Below are 19,589 nucleotides of genomic sequence, written 5' to 3' on the forward strand. Positions count from 1 at the left end.
TTTCCCTCAGATACCAAAGTACAGACACCAGGCTAAATTTCTTTTAAATAATTTTATTTTTGTGTAAGCTAAAAGGAAATTTACACACTGAAATCTCAGAAGACCTTGGGCATGCACATTAACCTTGTTAGAGGTTCCTCTACATGTCTCTTTTTTTCCATAGGAATTTCCCCAAACATTTAAAACCCATAGTTTTTACTGTATATACAGCCTAAACCATAGCAATCTATGATTATGTCATTTTACACTGTGCAAAATCCTCAAAAAATAGTGGTATGATAGAACAAAAAAATCAGTAACAAGTAAATTTCATGGTAAGACATTCATGTAATTTGGTCCTTCTCTAAACCAAACTGATTTAAAACAGACAGACACAATCCCTTTAAACCCCTTCAATCAAGTTCTGACAATGATCCATACCCTAGAACAAAAGAGCAATCGATGAAAGTACCTTGCAAAAGGTCAAACAGCAACAGGCCAGACTGAAAAGATTAAAAAAGAGCACAAAAATGGTAACAAAAGCCAGATCTGAAACAAACCCACCACACATGAAATTAAAAAAAAAAAAATTTAAACAGGGACTTGGAGCTTATTTATGAGAGCAAAAGTAATTCAGTGTACGATGTGAAAAATTAATAGGACAGTCAATGCAATCTGAAAAGACTGAAGGGGATTTCACAGACAGTGGAGATTTGACTTTTTAGTTTTCATTTTTTTATTTCAAAAGTTTTGTAAGAAGGACACCACCAGTGTATTTCACAAAGACATAAATGTATACACCCCAGCAACACAAAAAGAATAAATCTTCAAAAATGTTCACCCCGATTATTTACATTTGTTTCTAATATAAATTTAGGACTTCAGTATGTAAATAAATATACATTACTATGTATACCTTTCTAGTGCGGCTTACCAACAAATCAGCTGAACTTTAATTTTTTTTTTTTTTTTTTTTTTTTTAATTAGAGCAGGTATGCTTTTGATGGTGGGGAAGGGCTGGAGGGAAGGAAAAGCAAGTGAAACCGTCCAGTTCACGTCAGTCATCAGTCTGCCTTCTCTTGGGAGCCTGTGGAAGGTGTCAAGGTGGCTGGGAACATCAACACCTTGGCATGCATGAACGTCAGGTCAGGAAGGCTGGCGATCACCTTGGTGGCTTCTTCGCTCAGGTGCTCTTCTCTTTTCGGTTTCCTGTTGACAAATGAAAAAAGAGAAGTGTGGTAAAGTGACTTTTGCTCTAGGTCAAACGGGAGAAAATCTACTCTCAAGGTGGACAGCAATCTGTGGGGACTTGAGTTATCTTTCCCTCTGCCAGTCCCTGAACCTCGTAATACCTCTGTGTTGAGTGCTTCCTGTGCCAGAGGCCAAATCTCTTACAGAGATTCACACTGAATTTATGTATGTTCATTACAGTTAGGCATGTAGACAGACATTCACATGTACCTATGCACAGCTCGCAGCTCTATTTAAGCTTAGAAGCATCTACCTAGGCATACTTTTAAAATGTTACTCGGGGACTCCCTGGTGGTCCAGTGGTTAGGATTCCGTGCTTCCACTGCGGGGGTCACGTGTTCGATCCCTGGTCGGGGAACGAAGATCCTGCATGCTGTGTGGCGCAGCCAAAGAGATATAATGCTGAAGCCCTAGTTAATAACACTCTGCCCAACTGGATTTCCCCCTCTCCCCTGAGAAACTACCAAAGTTGCCTCAACATGAAGCAAGGTGTCTGGCACAGTCCTTGTAAGTCATTTTAACCTCAGGCTTTCTTCAACCCCAAAGGGGAATTCCAGGACAGAAAGCCCTCAGCTCAAAAACACCCAGCCTCTGCCCCACTGGGATGCAGCTAGATGGTAGGTCCAAAGGCCGCAGCACTAGGGCCAGCTACTCATGCCGAGAATGCACCCGGGCAGGAAGGACACAGGGAGAGGGGAAATCTCGAAATCTGTTGGGTCCTATAGATGAAATGCCCCTAATATAAGAAGTGAGCAGCGTGCCGACACAGGGAAGAAGAGCTCCTGCTGACCCGGGTATTCCCAGCAGGTGAGCCACAGAAAATGCCAATTGAGCCTCGAATGTGGCTCAAATTGAGCACATGATTGTAATCCAATCTTTATTTTTTCTAGGATGTTAAATATACTGAAAGATAGCTGCAGTCATAAAGATATTAATTTTAGATCACAGTAATTTAAAATTGTTGACTCTAAAAGGCCCAATTCTCTTTTATGGTAAATGATAGTTGGTACTCTATTAGGTGTGACACAAGTTATTTCTTCCACCTAAGTATTTTCTTTGTCCTTGGGATGAGGTGCAGGAGGTCAGGAGATGAAACAAGAAAGAAAAGATAGATGCAGGTCTTTGTTTTATACCTGGACTTTTCTGTTGTTACCACATTTAAGTTCAGGCTGAAATAAAAAGATTTTACGGAACGACTGAAAAATCAAACATCAGACTTTTAGGACCAAAGCTCTTCAATATGGGGGTCAGCTTCAGGCACACTGAAACCATCAGTAGATCAACCAATACTGAACCCAGTTCCAGGGTTTCTCAGAAGAATGGAATAGCACTCCACATTTTTTCTGATTAAAATCTACATTTTTAATTGCACTTAAATCCTGGTAAAACTATTAAGTGGATGGTTGATGGGAAGTTGCCTATCTGCATCATTCCAAAATAAAACCAGATAGTTCACTTTTTAGTCTCAAAGTGAAAAACTGGAAGACTACATGGGAAATGGCAGCATCTCACCATGGTCAATCTTAGCATCACTCACGATGGGGTCAACCAGACATTATGTGTCTTCTGATGCGATACAACACCTATGATGTATTCCAGCCAAAAGGTTTTACCTGAATCCATCAAACCTTTAGATATAATGTCCAGTTTACAGGAAATAAGGGGAATAGAGAAATATTTGAAAACTACTTGAAGGAAGAAGCAAATGGACAAATCCACAGATTGGGACGTTCTGCAGGACAAGTGGACCAATCTTTTCAACAAGCTAGTGTTATTAAACTGAAAAGCAAACAGAAGGGATGGGGGTAGATATACTAGGTTAAAAGTGACTTAGCCATAGCAGCTAGGTACAATAGTCCTAGATTGGATGTTGATTTGGAGAAAGCAGAGAGAAAGGACATTGTTGGGGAATCTGAATACATATAGCCTGGGTATTAGATGAAATGAAAATTTACTGAAATCAATAGATGGAGACCACTGACTGCAAGGGAAGGCTCAATTCCGTATAGATTATAAAATCTCCTTTTTGGTTAAAACAACACCCATATGTGTATATTTGCAAAGATAAACATCTGAAAGAATATGCACTAAGGAGTTATAGTGATCTGACTGGTAAGAATGTGATACTTTCATTAAAAAATTTTTGTCTATTTTCTAACTTTCTACTCTTACTGCTTCTGTAAAGATAAAAAATTATTAAAAACAGTAACCAGTAAAATTGCACCTAAATGGACTTCCTCATTTGTGGAGTGCAGTTGGGGTGTGGGGAAGGAGAACAAAGAAGAAGTTTTCACCCAAGGAATGGCTGGTAAATATTATTCTAGAGTTTCTACCAATTGCCTTATTTCAGAGACACTACTTGAAGGCTGTCTGAAGTTGTATTTAAAAATACGAAAAAGTTTACATAGTTCATAGTTTGTGCATTTATCTGTAGTCGCTATGCGTTGATGTGATCTAGTCTTCTTAGAATATAAGAAAGAAGAAAATGCTTGAGGGGAATTTGAAAATAAAAAGTTACATCATGACCTTTCCTCGAAGCCAAAGGCATTGACCTAATTTTGATTTATACTCTCCCTAGTTAAGATTTATCCTTTTGGCCAATGCAGTACAATTAAGAGTTCAGAAATAAACCCATACATTTATGGTTAAACTGATTTTCAACAAGAGGGAAATGGGGCAAGAACAGTCTTTTCAACAACCAGTGCTGGTACAACTGGATATCCACGTGCAAAAGAATGAAGTTGGACCCCTACCTTACACCATATTCAAAAATTAATTCAAAATACATCAAAGGTCTAAATATAAGAGGTGAAACTTTAAAACTCTTAAAAGAAAACCTAGATGTAACCCTTCCTGACCTTGAAGTAGGCAATGGTTTCTTAGATATGACACCTAAGGCACAAGCAATGAAATATATATATGTACATATTTATGTACACATATATGTATATCTATATACAGAGATATATATACACATATACGCATATATATAGGGCTTCATCAAAATTAAGAAATGTTTGTGTTTCACATGACACTACCAAGAAAGTGAAAAAACAGCCTGCAGAATGAGATAAAATATTTGCAAATCCTGTGTCTGATAAAGGTCTAGTATGCAGAATATGTAAAGAGTTCTTAACAACAACAACAACTTCCCTAAAGAAGAGATACAACTGGTCAATAAGCACCTGAAAAACTGCTCAATATCATTGGCCATCAGGGAAATGTAAACCAAAATGACAATGAGATATCACTTCATACCCATTGGGTTGACTATAATCAAAAGACAGTAACAAGCCTTGTGAGAATGTGGCGACATTGGAACCCTCAAACTTTATTGGTGGAAATGCAAAATGGGGCCACTGCTTTGGAAAACAGTTTGGTAGTTCTTCAAAAAATTAAACATAGTGTTACCATATGACCCAGAAGTTCCACTCCCAAGAAAATTGAAAGCATTTGTCCACACAAAAACTTGTACATGAATGTTCATGGCAGCATTACTCATAACAGTCAAAAAGTGAAAACAACCCAAATGTCCATTAATTGATTAATGGGATAAGCAAAATGTGGTATAGCCACACAATGGAATATTATGCAGCCATAAAAAGGAATAGAGAGTGCCAATACATGCAACAACTTGGCTGAGCTTGAAAACATTATGCTAAGTGAAAGAAGCCAGACACAAAAGGCTATATAATGTATTATTCTGTTAGTATGAAATAACCAGAATATGCAAATCCATAGAGATAGACGGCAGATTAATAGCTGCCAGGGGCTGGGAAAACTGGCATATAGGGAGTGACTGCTAATGGGTATGGGGTTTCTTTCGGGGATGATAGAAATCTTCTGGAATTAAGATAGTGATGTTCTGGAATTAGATAGTAATGTTCTGGAATTAGTGGTAATGGTTGTACAACCTTGTGAATATACTAAAAGCCACTGAATTGTACACTTGACAAGGGCGAATTTCATGGCATGTGAATTATATCTCAATTAAAAGGTCAAAAAAAAAGAAAAGAAAAAACCATGCATGCCTTTTGGCAACTAGTCCTCTGGCCTGTATAATCTTCAGTTAGAGGTCTGTGCCTACTAACTAGCTGGCTACCCACTGATTAAGATTAGGAAGTAATTTTTCTCTATATTAGAAAAGGTAAGCAAGAAGATGGAGCTATTTTAAAACTGAGAACTTGCATTTCTTTAAAATAAGAAGTCACTTTCACAACCTATGTTTAGAAAGTGAAGAGCACATGTACTTTCTCTTACATATGCAAAGGCATTTGGAAGAGTATGGGATGTTGTTTGCTACATGGCAAATTTCCTCTACCTAGACCACTGTTTCTTAACCTTTTCTTACCCTACAGTTCTTCAGTGCTTTTTCACTCTATCTTCTGTGTACTGACAAAAGCCAAGATTTTGCTGATGTGTACACTTCAAATTTTATTTTATTCAAAAACAAAAACAAAAACAAAAAATGAAGCAAAACCGAAAAACAACAAAGATGCTTAAAATTCCTTTGGAATTATGCCACCCTGCCTTTCTCTTCCCTGTACAACTGAGAATCACTCATGGGGGCATTTTACAGTATCACCTTCTAATTATAAGACTTGTGAATATTTGCACTTCTCATCACTTTCAAATAGTTAATTCCTCCAAAGAGAAAACACAAAGTTGACAACTTGTTTTCTTTGCAATTTATTTTGTTTTAAATGTGAAGCTGGACAGGTACCAGAGACTAATTCAATACAGTTACAACACTGACCCCAGGATTCACACTATAGTTTCAGTTCATTCCAGAATAGTACAGAATAAGAGAAAAAATGAAAATAACTTAAAGTGGTAGGAGTTGGAAGAGTGCTCTAGTGTACAGAATGTTTTAAGGGTGAGTTGAAAAGTTAGGAGAGCAAGCAAGTTAACAATGTGGCTTAGAGCTCCTCCTACTGGCACAAAGAATGAATTCTCACCACCGGGACTTTCAACACTACTACAGTTCACTCAGTGAGACTGCAGAGGGAAAAGGGTGAGGAAACACTAGGACTGTCCTTAGAAAAGGTTGTCCAAAAAGTAGCAGGAGAAAGCCCAAACGATAAAAGCATCAGTTTTTTGTTTGTCTGTTTGTTTTAAAAGTCATTAGCTTTTGGTTAACATATATAGAAAAAATGGATGAGAAATTTGTATAAGGAGAACATCAATTTGAAAATATGATTTATTTGGAAAGAGAAATTAGAAAGCAAGCAAAAAATCCACACTAGCTTCATTTACAAGCAAGTTCACTTAATAGGAGGCTTTAACAGCGCCAGGTAGTGTTACTACAAAGAAATAGGGGTGATAAGAACAAGGGAGAGAATCTGTGGCTAAACAAGAACGTGCAGACTACAAATCCATTCCCGGGAAAAGTTCAGGGTAGCCTTAATTATAAAACAAATAATAATGGATTTTCATGATTATAAATATTAATTGTATTAGTAATAATAAATATCTGTTGAATAGATACTTAAGCACACAACACAGTTTTAAAGGTGATGTGATAATTCAAGCCAAAGTTTTAAGACAGGTAAGCATTTATTATTTGCAAGGAAAACACGGCTTTATTAAATGGATGCTTTTCTACCGAAGAATTGATTTAAAAGATAAATCTGAATTTGACGTGTGAGTGGAATGTATTTAAACAGGGGAAAGAGCTATAATATCTCTGCCTAACTGGGCAAAAACAGGTAAATATTTTCACTTTAAAGTGCTGATGAATCATAGATTTGGTACCGCAGAGTTGGTATGCCAATCAACCAGTATTTGCTCTTGCAGTAGTGATTTCCTGGTTCATAATGATTACCTTCTTATTAGAAACTGCCTTATTCTTATGGCTAACATGTCAAAGCAATGGATTATTCCAGTGCTTAATTATATAAAACTAAAGGTTTCCTGAATCCTGCACACAACGCCCACATGACATTCCTGTATCTGAGATAACTGCTTTTCTAAAGGCCCTGCCCCTGAGGGGCTCCCAGAAAGCTTGTTAAAAGCAAAGCTTCACGACCCAAATCAGAGGTGCTACACATCAGCGAAAATTCAGAAAATAAAACAGTGGCCATTCCCTACTCTCTCTTAGCCCAGAGGTGAAAGGATCAGCCTAGGTGACTCTGGGAGTGTGAAACTGGATTCCCAAAGATGATCATCTCAGTGGTTATGAAAGAAAAGGGGGAGCATTTCTGTAATGGCTTTATGATCTCCATTCTTTTATCAGATTCTGCTCTACAAAGTTGGGTGTAGGGGTAGGGAAGGAGAGAAAACATCTGTCAGCCCTTTCCAGTCTCTCATGAAATAGCTCCGCTCTAGTAAATCCATAATTAAACATAATTTGATACTATTTTCTGGAATTAGGCATCTATTGGTTTTATAAATGTAAAGTGAATTTTAATATAATATATTGAAATACTGCCAACTTATGTGCTTTCCCATCTGGGCTACTTTGTTTAACACAGAATTCAAAATTAGGGTGTAATGAGCACTAGCTTTTACCTGGTAGATGTGCTTGTCTTCTCTACTGTGGACATGAGTCTCGCAAATGCATCAGTCACTTTGAGGCTTGAGGTGGAGATTTCCAGCTTAGAAGTTGTTAACTCATACAACTCTGGATCCACACCTTATAGTATAAAATGATAGTCAGTGAGGGCACGCTGCAACGGGTACTCAGCCACAATCCAAGACGCAAAAGGCAATTACTCTGTAAACATCTGAGTCTTTATAAGCACAACACATCTTTAGAACACTGTAATATTGCATTTATTTTTTAAATTATAAATTCCACTCTTCGGAGTTTTTATAAAGTAGGAAAATACTCTTAAAATTCCACTTTGGTGTAAATATAGCCTTAATTAATCTAACGTTTATGTAGAAGATACCATCAAAATACTTCTCAAAAGTTCTATCTGCTATAGAAAACTCCCTAAATTTTGTATTTGTGACATGAAGGTTATCAATGCTTTATAAATAGAATGCACATGATTTGTTACATAATATGACACTTCAATTTTTAAATTGACTGATTTAACCTCATTTTTTGAACCTCCCTTTTCCCTTACCTCCCTGACCATTTGTCCTCCATTATTTTCGTCCATACCCCCAAATTTGTAAGTTAATATAAAGTCTCAGATACAGTAAATGATTTGGTTTAAATATATTCTGACTATCTGAGGACATGAAATATTACCCAAAGTATCAAACTATTACTGAAGAAAAGTTATATACCACATTGTTCTTTCTTCAGGTAAGAAGTGGGGAGGGTAAAATATTTTCAGAAAAAGTGAATAAAAGCGCTACTTTTGAACAAAATGAAAACTGTCTCAAGGGTTATACTTCTATTGTCTCATAGCTGAACCTAGTGGCTAACAGTTCAAATATCTTGTTGGAAAAATTCAAAACAAAGCTGAGTTAGAGGATTAGATTTATTGTAAAATCTATTAAAATCCTTCCCATCTGACTTCATTAAAATATACATACATATTTAAAAACTTCCCTTGAACATTAATTTATATCAAATATGATGACTACAAAAAACAAGGAACAATTAAATATTTTCAACTCAAGCTAAGCTTTGGAAAATAAAGATAATCAGATAAAAAATTTTTAATCCTACACTCTCTTTGGTTTTAGCAAATTCAGTAGTTTCAGGGTATAATAGAAAAGCAGACTGTACGTACAAATGTCTTATAGCTTCATCAATTTCTACTTATTATTTCTAAAAACGCCCTAAGATCTGTAGATAAAATTGTATATACATGTACCATATCGATATTAACAAACAAGTTTCCTCCTTTAGGATATTTCTAGGTTAAGAAAAAAAATCAGGAACTGCCTTCTATGAACCAACTTTGTAGCTGACTAGCAGACGTAAACACAGATCTCAGATGTTTACAGAAATCATACTAGCAAAAGCAGCTTCCACAGTTACCATGTCCAACAAGGGAGGAAGGCTATAGAAAATGTTTGTTGACTCTCCCAAGTTTTTAGTATTTCATTAAGGTACAGTTTCAAAATATAATTTAAAAGTCCCTCTCTTTGTATTTCTATAATAAGTATTAAGGTTGCAATTAAAATGTAAAAATTTACAGATGCCTGTAAAGGGACCAGATGAACCCAAAGCACCTCCTTCCTCCACTATGAAAGGTTAGATTTCAAGTAACCACAAAATTTAAGTAGATGGTGAATGCACAATGCAGAGTAAACAATGGCAACAGAAAAGTGCTAGTAAAAATTTAGTTGGGTTTATACAATACTGACAACTTGGCTGTCAAACAGTGAAGTGGGAGATTTAAAAAAAAACCCTTCAACCTCCTCCAACCTCCCAAAACCATTATCACCAAAAAAAGTACTATGGCTATATTTTATACTTTTCAAAAACAAGACAACTATTTACTCTACACAAAAAAACTGGAGAGTAATTTTTTTAATGGAAGAGTTTTGTTTTTTTTTAACAGAACCTTAATGAGGCATAGTTTAGTTACATAAATAAAGCTAGCCAACCAAGTTCTATGCCAACCTCCTAAGTCTCAAACACAAAATAATTAAATAACCGCAAGCTAAGACAAAATGACTTTCCCAGAAACAAGTCAGAAAAAGTGCAAGCAAGTGGTGAAATGGAATACTCAGGAAAGTGTTGACACCTGTAGCTTGATGGTAAGTTTTAACAAACCCAATAGCAATAAAACAAGCCAAAGCAAATTTATAGTAATCAGGTTTACACAGCAGCTAGAGTATATTAATGAAAATACGGAAGGAAAATATTTAAAAGGTTCCAAAGTAATGAGGACCGCCACTGACCATGCTAATTTCATTTCCATTACAGCTCTAAGCTTCTGAAACTGCTTGCTCTTCTCAAAGCTGTGTATGTATACTGAGCCTGGTTTATCAGGTCATTTGTGTACTTCTTTATACGGTCAGATGATTTGTGCTCTTATGGGTGACTTTTAACTGAGTTTGAAATGTAACCAAAAATTAAATTTAAACCAGACACCCAAAAATAGTGACCTCATTTAAATTATGATACAGTCCATGACAAAACAAAGCTGAGAGCAAATTAAAAATAGGAGCTTGGTAATTCATTCTTGGGATTATAGTAATAAGGAAACTGATACACAAGTTTTTGGGTTTCTTCCCCCCATTAAGTATTAAAAACTAATTAGCTCACCCGGGTCATTCCATAGCTCACATGTATTTAGAAGTAATTTAAATAGCGAAATATCATTTTGAAGTCAAAACCAGACACATTAGTTTTTCATATGCTTGTAAAATCTTGGAAACAATAAAAATGATAACCAGGGGATTAGATATGCGGAATCCAGTCATTCTACAAAATGGCCTTGGAATGTCCTTATAGCACAATCAGATTTCCATAACCAGCTCTTGGAGAAGGGCATTCTGGGTCCCAGGTTCACCCTTAGCTGATTGTCTTAGTCTCCCCCATTTCCCATCATGGCTCCTAAATTGCTAGAAGTGGGTGGCAGGGTTATCTAGCTGAACGAAACCAGCAGATTCTCAGGAACCAGGTTGGCTGTCTAACTGATCCTAGTGGAGACTGAGAGGGACCCTCCCTATGCATTCTGGGCATTGGCATCTACATAGCACCTCAACAGCCGTCTGGTATCAATGGGCATGATTACCAGATCACAAGTTGGGATGACAGGGAGTCATTAAAATCATATTAAATAAAATGTAAACATAAAAATGCCATTATATTTTAATCGTTTATTCAGTTAGAAAATGACAAAGTACATTAGGCCTTTGGTCAATGAACTGAACTTTTGCCAGGCTGAACATTAATTTAACAGGCACTCCAGTAAGTTTTAATTTCTAGCTTTTAGTATCTCATAGCAATTATTTTCTATTATTACCTTTAACATTTTTTTTTTTCTCCATGGAAAACAGTAAACTTTCTATTCAAGAGCTACATAAAAACAGTAATAATTCTATGTGGGACTATATAACTAAGTGTTAGACTCCAACATTTTGGAACCTAATTATACATTTAGCAGCACTAATGAACAACTAATTGAATGCTAGAATTTGTAAAAGGTTCTATTATCATGGACACTATAATGTAAAGTCATCTTTATGTACTAAAATATTCTTATATCTCTAAATTTGCATTTTTTCAAATGGCTTTGTAGAATATGCTTTAAAAAATAAGCATATAAAATATCACATTTTCTGTTTACAGGGGGAAAAAAAACCCCTGCCTTTAACTGTGTAAGGACATTAGGGCTGTTTTATATCTAGAAACTACTTTCAGCTCTGAATATCACACTCTGACAAAGCTTTCCTTAAAATACATTTCACATAAGTCATTTGTTATAGTTATACTACTAGAAAATAACAGTAGATAGATGAAAGAAAAGTAGTAGACATTATAGAGAATACAATCTACTTGTTTCCTTGTTTATAGGAAAGTCAAGTGATGTGGTCATGCTTTTAGTAAATAAACTAGAATTATGGTTTTAACACTCTGCTGACCTGGGATTGTGGTGCTGCTGCTAGAGCTACTGTCATCCACGGGCCCAAAGAAATCAAGGTTCAGAAGAGTGGAACCTCCACTAGCTTGAAATTCAGTGACCGTGTTGGTAGGCAGCCACACAGAAGGTAAGCCAAGGGAGGAGGGGTTATGTGTAAAAAGGGGTAAGACACACACTTGAACATGCAGGTTATAATTAGTAGTCATTACATATTTTAAAATCAACATTAAAACAATGTGTACAGTATTAGTTTTTCACTGCTAAGGACATTTCTAAAGTAACAATTTAATTCAATGTACATTTTCTCATGTACAATGTAAATAATTTGACACTTAGTAAGGTTTTAGTTAGGAGTTCGGTTCTTTCAATCGAAACTCGAAGCCATACCAGAAAGACCAAGGGGAAAGTGTACCCGTTAAAGGGAAACAATACTTTAATCTCAACCCAACATTAAATCACTGTACATGCCCAAATAAATCTTTTATGTTAGTAGTGTTGGTTTCTAATTAATGCTTTTTAAAAGTGACAAAGTTGTCAGTTTCAGGACAGGCACCAATACATTAACTTAGCTTAAAATAAAATAACGTAATAAGGAATGTCATAACTGCCCTACCCTGATGTGCAACCTCAAGCTGTACTGTTCCCCTTTAACTCTGAAACAGTAATCAGAAATAGTATACATTTTTAAAGAAGTTGTTTGTTAATAAAAAGCATGATGATTTGACTGAATAAGACACCAGACAACAGCAGAAGGTGCATCCAGGCTTTCCTTCAGCACGGATGTTCAATTGGATGCTTTCCAGATATCCTGGGATCCCCCACTCTAAGGCAAAGCTGATAGAATAACAGGTGTTTTAGACCATGGCTCAAACAACTTATGACGTATAAGGAGTAAGAGTAATTATACCTTAGAGTCCAATTAAAATTTGTGACGTCAACACACAGGAAAACTAGCATTTTGTATTATTTAAAAACCCCACCTTATTGGAATAAGTTAATCCTTTTTCAGGATTTTCTTTTAAAGCCATAAGTGAAACCAATTCTTTCTGGAACTACCTACTAGTATTTTGAGGTAAGTTTTAGAAAAGGATCATGAAAATCATTCGTTTTTCATTTGCACATAAGTGCGCTACAAAATATTATTAAATCTGAAAACTACTTTGAGTCAATAAATATGGATCTATTTGCACATTGTTTTCGGTTAAATAATTGTGCTTTGTGCTTTAAAGCAGCCTCTACACACAGGACTTTGCATCCAAGAAAATTCCATAAACTAAAACTACAGAAAAAAATTTCAAGTAAATTGGTCTTACCTAAAATATCATTTAAACTGCCTAGATATTTGTGAAAAATAAAGAAGCTTGTTTTTGACTTGCGATAAAGAAACTAAAATTTTATTTGGCTACTACTACCTATATATGGACATTAATACTGTTAATAATAGTAACAGCTGGTTTCTTGAGCAATCACTATTCAGAAAGAAAGCCTGAATTTCCAAAGATAAGAAGTTATGTTCAAACAAAAAAGGAAGTCAGCAGAGAGAAGTCTGTCTGAACTTTGTAGCTTTCTTAACTCTAGCTCTGGTGCTAGAGGCTCTACGGAGAGACGTACCATCTAAAGGGTTAGTAAGGCCACTGCTACTCCAGTCAAACTGGACGGGTGGTAGAGACTCCTAGAGTTGAAAACCAAAAAATCAAAATTAATCAGTACAGGTTGTAGCAACATAAAGAATCCTTAAAAATAAAACGAAACACTATTATAGCAAGATCATTAGGCAATAAGATACCTAAAGACAAAATTGGGATAATTTACAATTTCAGAAGGTTATCTACAAATATTAACACAAACTGAAATTGCAAAATTTATAAACAGTACAGCTTGTTGACATTAAAAATGTTGTACCTGAGAAATGGAATTATCTTTACATTTTCAAACAGAAATTTATGGACTGATCCTATGTCAAGATTTCAATCTATTCTCAAATCATGATTTAAACTACTGGCTTGATTACAATAAAAATATTTTAAAACATCACTGATTTTTTTCACTAAAGAGTTATCCACTTTATTTTAAATGACTATCCACTTAAAATTTCTTAATAGATGATATAATGCAATAGAGAAGGTACCACTGAAAGTGAGGCAATTTGGGTTATTAAAGACTAAGTTAACTAGTTGTATAAACATGTATGGTTAATTTAGTTGGTTTCCTTACATATAAAAATTTTTTTTAAATTAATCATCTTCTTTAATTTAGAAATTACTTACAATCAGTATTAGAATTTAATTTTTAAAATAATGTACTGAAAAGTATACTCAGAACTCATTTGAGTATTCTAGGTTTTAAAATTCTGTTAACTACTGAACACATAAAGATAAAATGAGCAAATGATACATAGAAGATGGAAGGTAGTACAAAACATTTAAAAATGATCACTGCTTTATTTTAAGAATATTCTTGACAAGAAAAAAAATGCCTTTTTTTCATTTTCTTCTTTTATTTTGAGGGTGGTGTTGGCAACAATTATTGAAATAACCTGTGTTTTATTAGACTCTTACTATCAACATGTTGCCATCTTTTTTTTTTCTGTATTGCTCACCACCATGCTTTACTGTAAGGTAGGCACTTATTAAAACTTTATAATCGGGGCTTCCCTGGTGGTGCAGTGGTTAGGAACCTGCCTGCCAATGCAGGGGACACGGGTTCGAGCCCTGGCCCGGGAGGATCCCACATGCCACAGAGCAACACGCACACCTCAGCAATGAGTAGCCCCTGCTCACCGCAACTAGAGAGAGCCCACGCACAGCAACAAAGACCCAACGCAGCCAAAAATAAATGAATAAAATATAAAAAAATAAATTAAAAAAAAAAACTTTATAATCATTTTTTCTGTGTAGACAAAGACATTGTTCCCTGTAGGAAGGGAACATGAATCGGCTATTTTTGAAAGTCCAATCCCATGACATTATAATACAATTGCTTTGATAACCAATTATAGGAATGTTACTATAAGCACTTAGTCTCCCCCATATAATCAGGCCTGGAGGTGGAGGGGCTAGGTATAAACAAAATAAAACACTAACATTAGTGGTTGCCAGGGGTGAGAGAGAGTTGTGGGAGCTGGAGTGGGGTGGGGCGGGGGCTTGGCTGTGGCAATGGAAGAAATGCTGTATGCTGACTGTGGAGGTGGTCACATGGAAAGATGACATAGAACTACACACACATATTGCACAAATGTCAGATTCTTGGTTTTGATCTTGTACTATGATTATGTAAGATGTAATCACAGGGGAAACTGGTGAAGACACAAGGCACCTCTTCTATACTACCTTTGGAACTTCCTGTGAATCTATAATTATTTCAAATAAAATTTTAAAAAATCCTGGTGAAAATCTACTTTATAACCTACCTGCAAGACCGATAAATAACATTTAGAAAAGATCTTCTTTAGCTGATCTCAAAAACAAACAAAAAGCTCTAGGCATTCCAACAGATTCAACTTATATTATTCTACTTCTAGATCAGAAACACCTTTAGAACTATTCAACACTGACTGGATGGACCAAACCCAGATTTACATAATAACAAAGTTTCTCGGTAAATGGAGCAAAGGTCTTTCATTAACATGTTTTACCTAAATGATGTCAAGTAGCTGGATGTTTTGAAATATTTCAGTGATTTTCTGGAATTTTAGCTTCTCACAGAGGCGTATGGCCTTTTGAAGACACAGCCAATATTGTAATAATGAGGTGCTAAATCATGAATCAAAATTCAGTGGAAAAGAGAGAGATGAAAAACAGATACCTAAATAATTATAGGCTAACTAACGGCACAGACAAGTAGGCAACTTAAAGAGAAAGCACTGGAATGAAACATTTTCAAACAACTTTAAGTAATGTGGCATGAATGATTACTGCAGAGACAAAAGAAAGGAGACAAGGTCATAATAAAAAGAGGGGGAAAGAAAAGACTAGAGACAGGAGACTCTGGTTCTAGTCCTAGCTATAGCACTGATGTGTGCTTTTGGGTAAATCACTTAGTCTTTCCTAATATGTTTTCTAAGTGTAAAAAGAGAGTACAGTGCTAGATAGTCATTTTTTCTTTCTTCTAACTCTAAAATTCTGATTCACAACTGAAATAGCAACATAAAGTAGCCTAAGAAAAGAAGTTTGCTAGTGGTGACTAGTTGGATAACTGCTAGCCAGAGAGCTGACTTTACTCAGCAGTGAATAGAGTATGGTTAAAGTACTGATCTTAGAGGGGAATCAATAATGGCACCGTGAATGGTGTGACCTTGAAATTCAGTGGATAAAGAGGCAAACAACAACAAGAGAAAGTATCACTACTGCTTTTTACCTATAAACTGTTTTTTCAGGTAAAAGCATCTTTTAAAAAAACATTAACAGTTGTTAGTAAAATATTAAATTCCTAAACAAGAGATGCAATGGCTATAAGACTGATGAGTACAGACTGATGCAGAAGATAAAAATTCAATGGGTACCAAACTGAAATAGAAAAGACAGACCAAAAAGAATGCAGTCATAATGAGAATTATACAACTATGCTAAGTTTGAAAGTCACTGTTCAATGATGCCAAAACATAAGAGGAAGGTCTGCTATACGTTTTGGGCGAGGTGGGGGGGGGCGCGGGGGAAATTTAGGTGTTGAACAGGTCTTTCCTGACACATTTTGCTAAGCTTCTAGCACTAATGGCTCTGGCCGTTTCATCTGAAAATTATCACTAGGAGAAAGACTGCATGGCCAAAATGTTAAGTGAAAAATATATACATGTTTATATAATGTATATATAATATATACATTGCATGCCAAAGAAGAGTGGTAAGAACTATCACTTTACATAGAGAATCTTTACAATGCATTGCAGGTGTTTGTTACGTATCTTAACCTGAACCAGAAGTATGGAGCCAAGCACGGGTCATGCAATCTAGTGACGGAGGTTAGGCATCTCAGCACAAAATTCTGATATGCATGCTGAAATCTTCAACTTGAATGTTAGAATGCAGACCTACACAGGCTCAAGTCAATTCAGAAATAAGTTTGAATTTCCACTGGGAAATATTGTTTTCACTGGTTTCCCAAAAGCCTAAAAGCTAAAGCCAGTGAGGATCACAAACTACCATAAAAAAGTACAGAATAAACTTGTTAATTCATTATTTATATGTGTATTTTTTAAAAAGAGAAATGTGTGCATGAAACAGAATAAAAGGACATATTTGCTTAAAAAGAGCTTTTAAAAAATATAAATAGCAAGAGACCAAGTTCCATCTTCCAGCAAAAATGTTAGATATGCTTAAATGTTGCTGAAAATTCCTACACTTGCCTATAAATAGGGAGAGAGTCCCTTGATTACAAGTACATAGAGGTGTATATGTATGCATAGAGGTGGCAGCAGCTGAATACATATGGAGCTGCAACTCACCTCCATTACATTAACACACATTAATTTCTATTAAAAATCTTCCGTTAAATTAACACACATGCTTTTTATTAGGTTATCTAGACTTTTAATCAAGTCTATAATTAAATTATATAAGAAAGATGATAAGTATGAGGTATGACTAGGCAAAAATGACAGGTGACAGCTAACTCTGATAAAATAAGCAATAACTTATGGGGCTGTAACACGTGGAAGTGGTTGGATAGAGGAGAAGAGGAGAAGGAGGCAAGTAAAAGTAGCAACAAGTGGCCTCAAGTAAGAACAGCTCCATTTCCAGAAAACATACCAGGCAGTTACTCAAATTACTTTCCTAATACCTAGCATTGTAGGAATAAGAATGTTGACTGAGGCAGAAGTGAGAATGTGCCGTGGGAGAAGTAATTTTGGAACCTGCATAGACATGGCAGGCCTGGGAGAGCAGTTGATAGCCAGAGGGCAATATAAGGCCAATGAAAAGAAGAGAGCTAAGGACAGATTCAACCTACTGAGACATTTTGCCCAAGGCACCTTGCCTGTTGCCCAACCATCAATAATGCCAGGCATTTTACGCATTAGGTCCCCTTGCCCACTAATTCAGTGCCGGTAATAAACTGGGTTCAGAGGGATGTTTAAGCTAAGCCCAAGTATAAACCACAGTGGTACATAGCAGTAATATTAGATGTTTCTTGAAACACACCTGAAAAAGTAGGACCTTGCTTTACAAAATTATTTTCCAAAGTATGTTCTTCAGAAAAGGGTCCTGTGGCCAAGTAAATTTGAGAAATGAAGTAAAATTAAATAGGGTTATTCATTGCAAGATTCTTCAGAGTCCTTAATGTGTGGGTTGTGAATCTCCAAGGGTGGTTGTAGGGTATGATATGAAATATTTCCCAAACTTACTTCACTATGGAACCCTTCTTTAGTGGAGCATTTCTGGGGATTAGTGTTCAATGGGACACACATTTTGGAAAAGGCTGTCCAAACACACATTACTGTGTTAGACATAATCAAAGATGATATTTAAGGTTAAGAAATGACACACTGGGCTTCCCTGGTGGCGCAGTGGTTGAGAATCTGCCTGCCAATGCAGGGGACACGGGTTCGAGCCCTGGTCTGGGAAGATCCCACATGCCACGGAGCAACTAGGCCCGTGAACCACAACTACTGAGCCTGCGCGTCTGGAGCCTGTGCTCCGCTACAAGAGAGGCCGCGATAGTGAGAGGCCCGCGCATTGCGATGAAGAGTGGCACCCGCTTGCCGCAACTAGAGAAAGCCCTCGTACAGAAACGAAGACCCAACACAACCAAAAATAAATAATAAATAAATTAAAAAAAAAAAAAAAAAAAGAAATGACAAACACAGCAAGAATATGTTTTAGAAATGGTAATGTTCATTAAGAATACTAATATTTTAAAAAACAATGTTTAACCAGCACTGAGTCAGTTTCTAATTCGATGTCAAAAAAGTAAGCAAACCAAAGTGGCTATGTTCTCTCAGATAAAAAGTGAGAGGGAAGGCTCTGATATTAAACATATTAGACTGAAATACGATTTGTGCTTAAATGTCCCAAGGAGGTAAAGGATAAGAAAGGTAAGAGAGCTTTCTTTTTTTCCTAATCCATAGAATGTTTTGTTAAAGGCTACATCATTTTTAACTTAACAGCTTTATTCAAACTCTCAAAACAACAGTTTTTGATGTAATAAACACACCTAAATTTTATTACTTTATAAAATTTTTGCAGGCTTCAGGAAAAACACACTACAGCAGACTTGAAGAGCTGGTATAAATGCAGTGTTTTCCATTTTTTTGAAATCTAGCACTTACCAGATTTGTGTGTCAGTAATAATGATCACATAATGTTCAAGCCGTAAGGGATTTTTAGAGATGCTTGCTTCAAAGTCCTCATTTTATAGGTAAGAAGACTAAGTCCTGGATAGGTTTAAAGGACTTACCCATAACCAGCCAGTTCTCAAATTGCCTTTTCTATTTTTTAAAATTAAAGAGAATTTGCTCATTGTATTTCAAGGGATGTTAATAAGTAACTGAAATCACATCCATCATGAAACTAAATTTTAAAAATTGAAAGTTATATATTAAGGGAAACAACAATGTGTGTGGACATACATGTATATACATGCATAAAAATATCTATATACATCCAGATATTTTTACCTGGAATTGGTCAGATGTACATGTGTTCATTTCTGGTGACATAGTGGTTGTCTGACCGATGGAAGCGATTTTCTCTGCAGCAGATAGTGGTTTCAACGGTTCCTTGGTGGGCTCTAACATACCCTGAAAAAGGCATATTAGCCATTAATGGGGGGAGAAGGCTCAGCCCATAAACTTTACAAGAAAGTTAATCTAGCAGAAAGCAGAAAGAAAACAGGTCATCTGGAAAGAACTGAAGACAAAAAGGAACT

The 19,589-nt window shown here is 35.9% G+C and overlaps 1 protein-coding gene across 7 annotated transcripts in view; it reads right to left on the reverse strand.

The window, feature by feature from the left end:
* Nucleotides 1–894: 894 nt before the first annotated feature.
* AFTPH (aftiphilin) overlaps nt 895–19,589 on the reverse strand; it is a 62,499-nt gene continuing 43,804 nt past the window's right edge. For 3 of the 7 annotated variants that reach the window (XM_036872944.1, XM_036872945.1, XM_036872946.1), the window contains 5 exons: nt 19,339–19,461; nt 13,341–13,401; nt 11,731–11,814; nt 7,741–7,864; nt 895–1,188 (listed from right to left, as the gene is read on the reverse strand). In XM_036872944.1, coding sequence (XP_036728839.1) covers nt 1,044–1,188; nt 7,741–7,864; nt 11,731–11,814; nt 13,341–13,401; nt 19,339–19,461 — 537 coding nt within the window. In that variant the 3' untranslated portion in view covers nt 895–1,043. The remainder of the gene's footprint in view (nt 1,189–7,740; nt 7,865–11,730; nt 11,815–13,340; nt 13,402–19,338; nt 19,462–19,589) is intronic. The other 4 variants (XR_005022380.1, XM_036872947.1, XR_005022381.1 and 1 more) reach the window with 4 other exon arrangements.

Source organism: Balaenoptera musculus, chromosome 13, assembly GCF_009873245.2.
Source record: "Balaenoptera musculus isolate JJ_BM4_2016_0621 chromosome 13, mBalMus1.pri.v3, whole genome shotgun sequence".
Taxonomy (NCBI): Eukaryota; Metazoa; Chordata; class Mammalia; order Artiodactyla; family Balaenopteridae; genus Balaenoptera; species Balaenoptera musculus.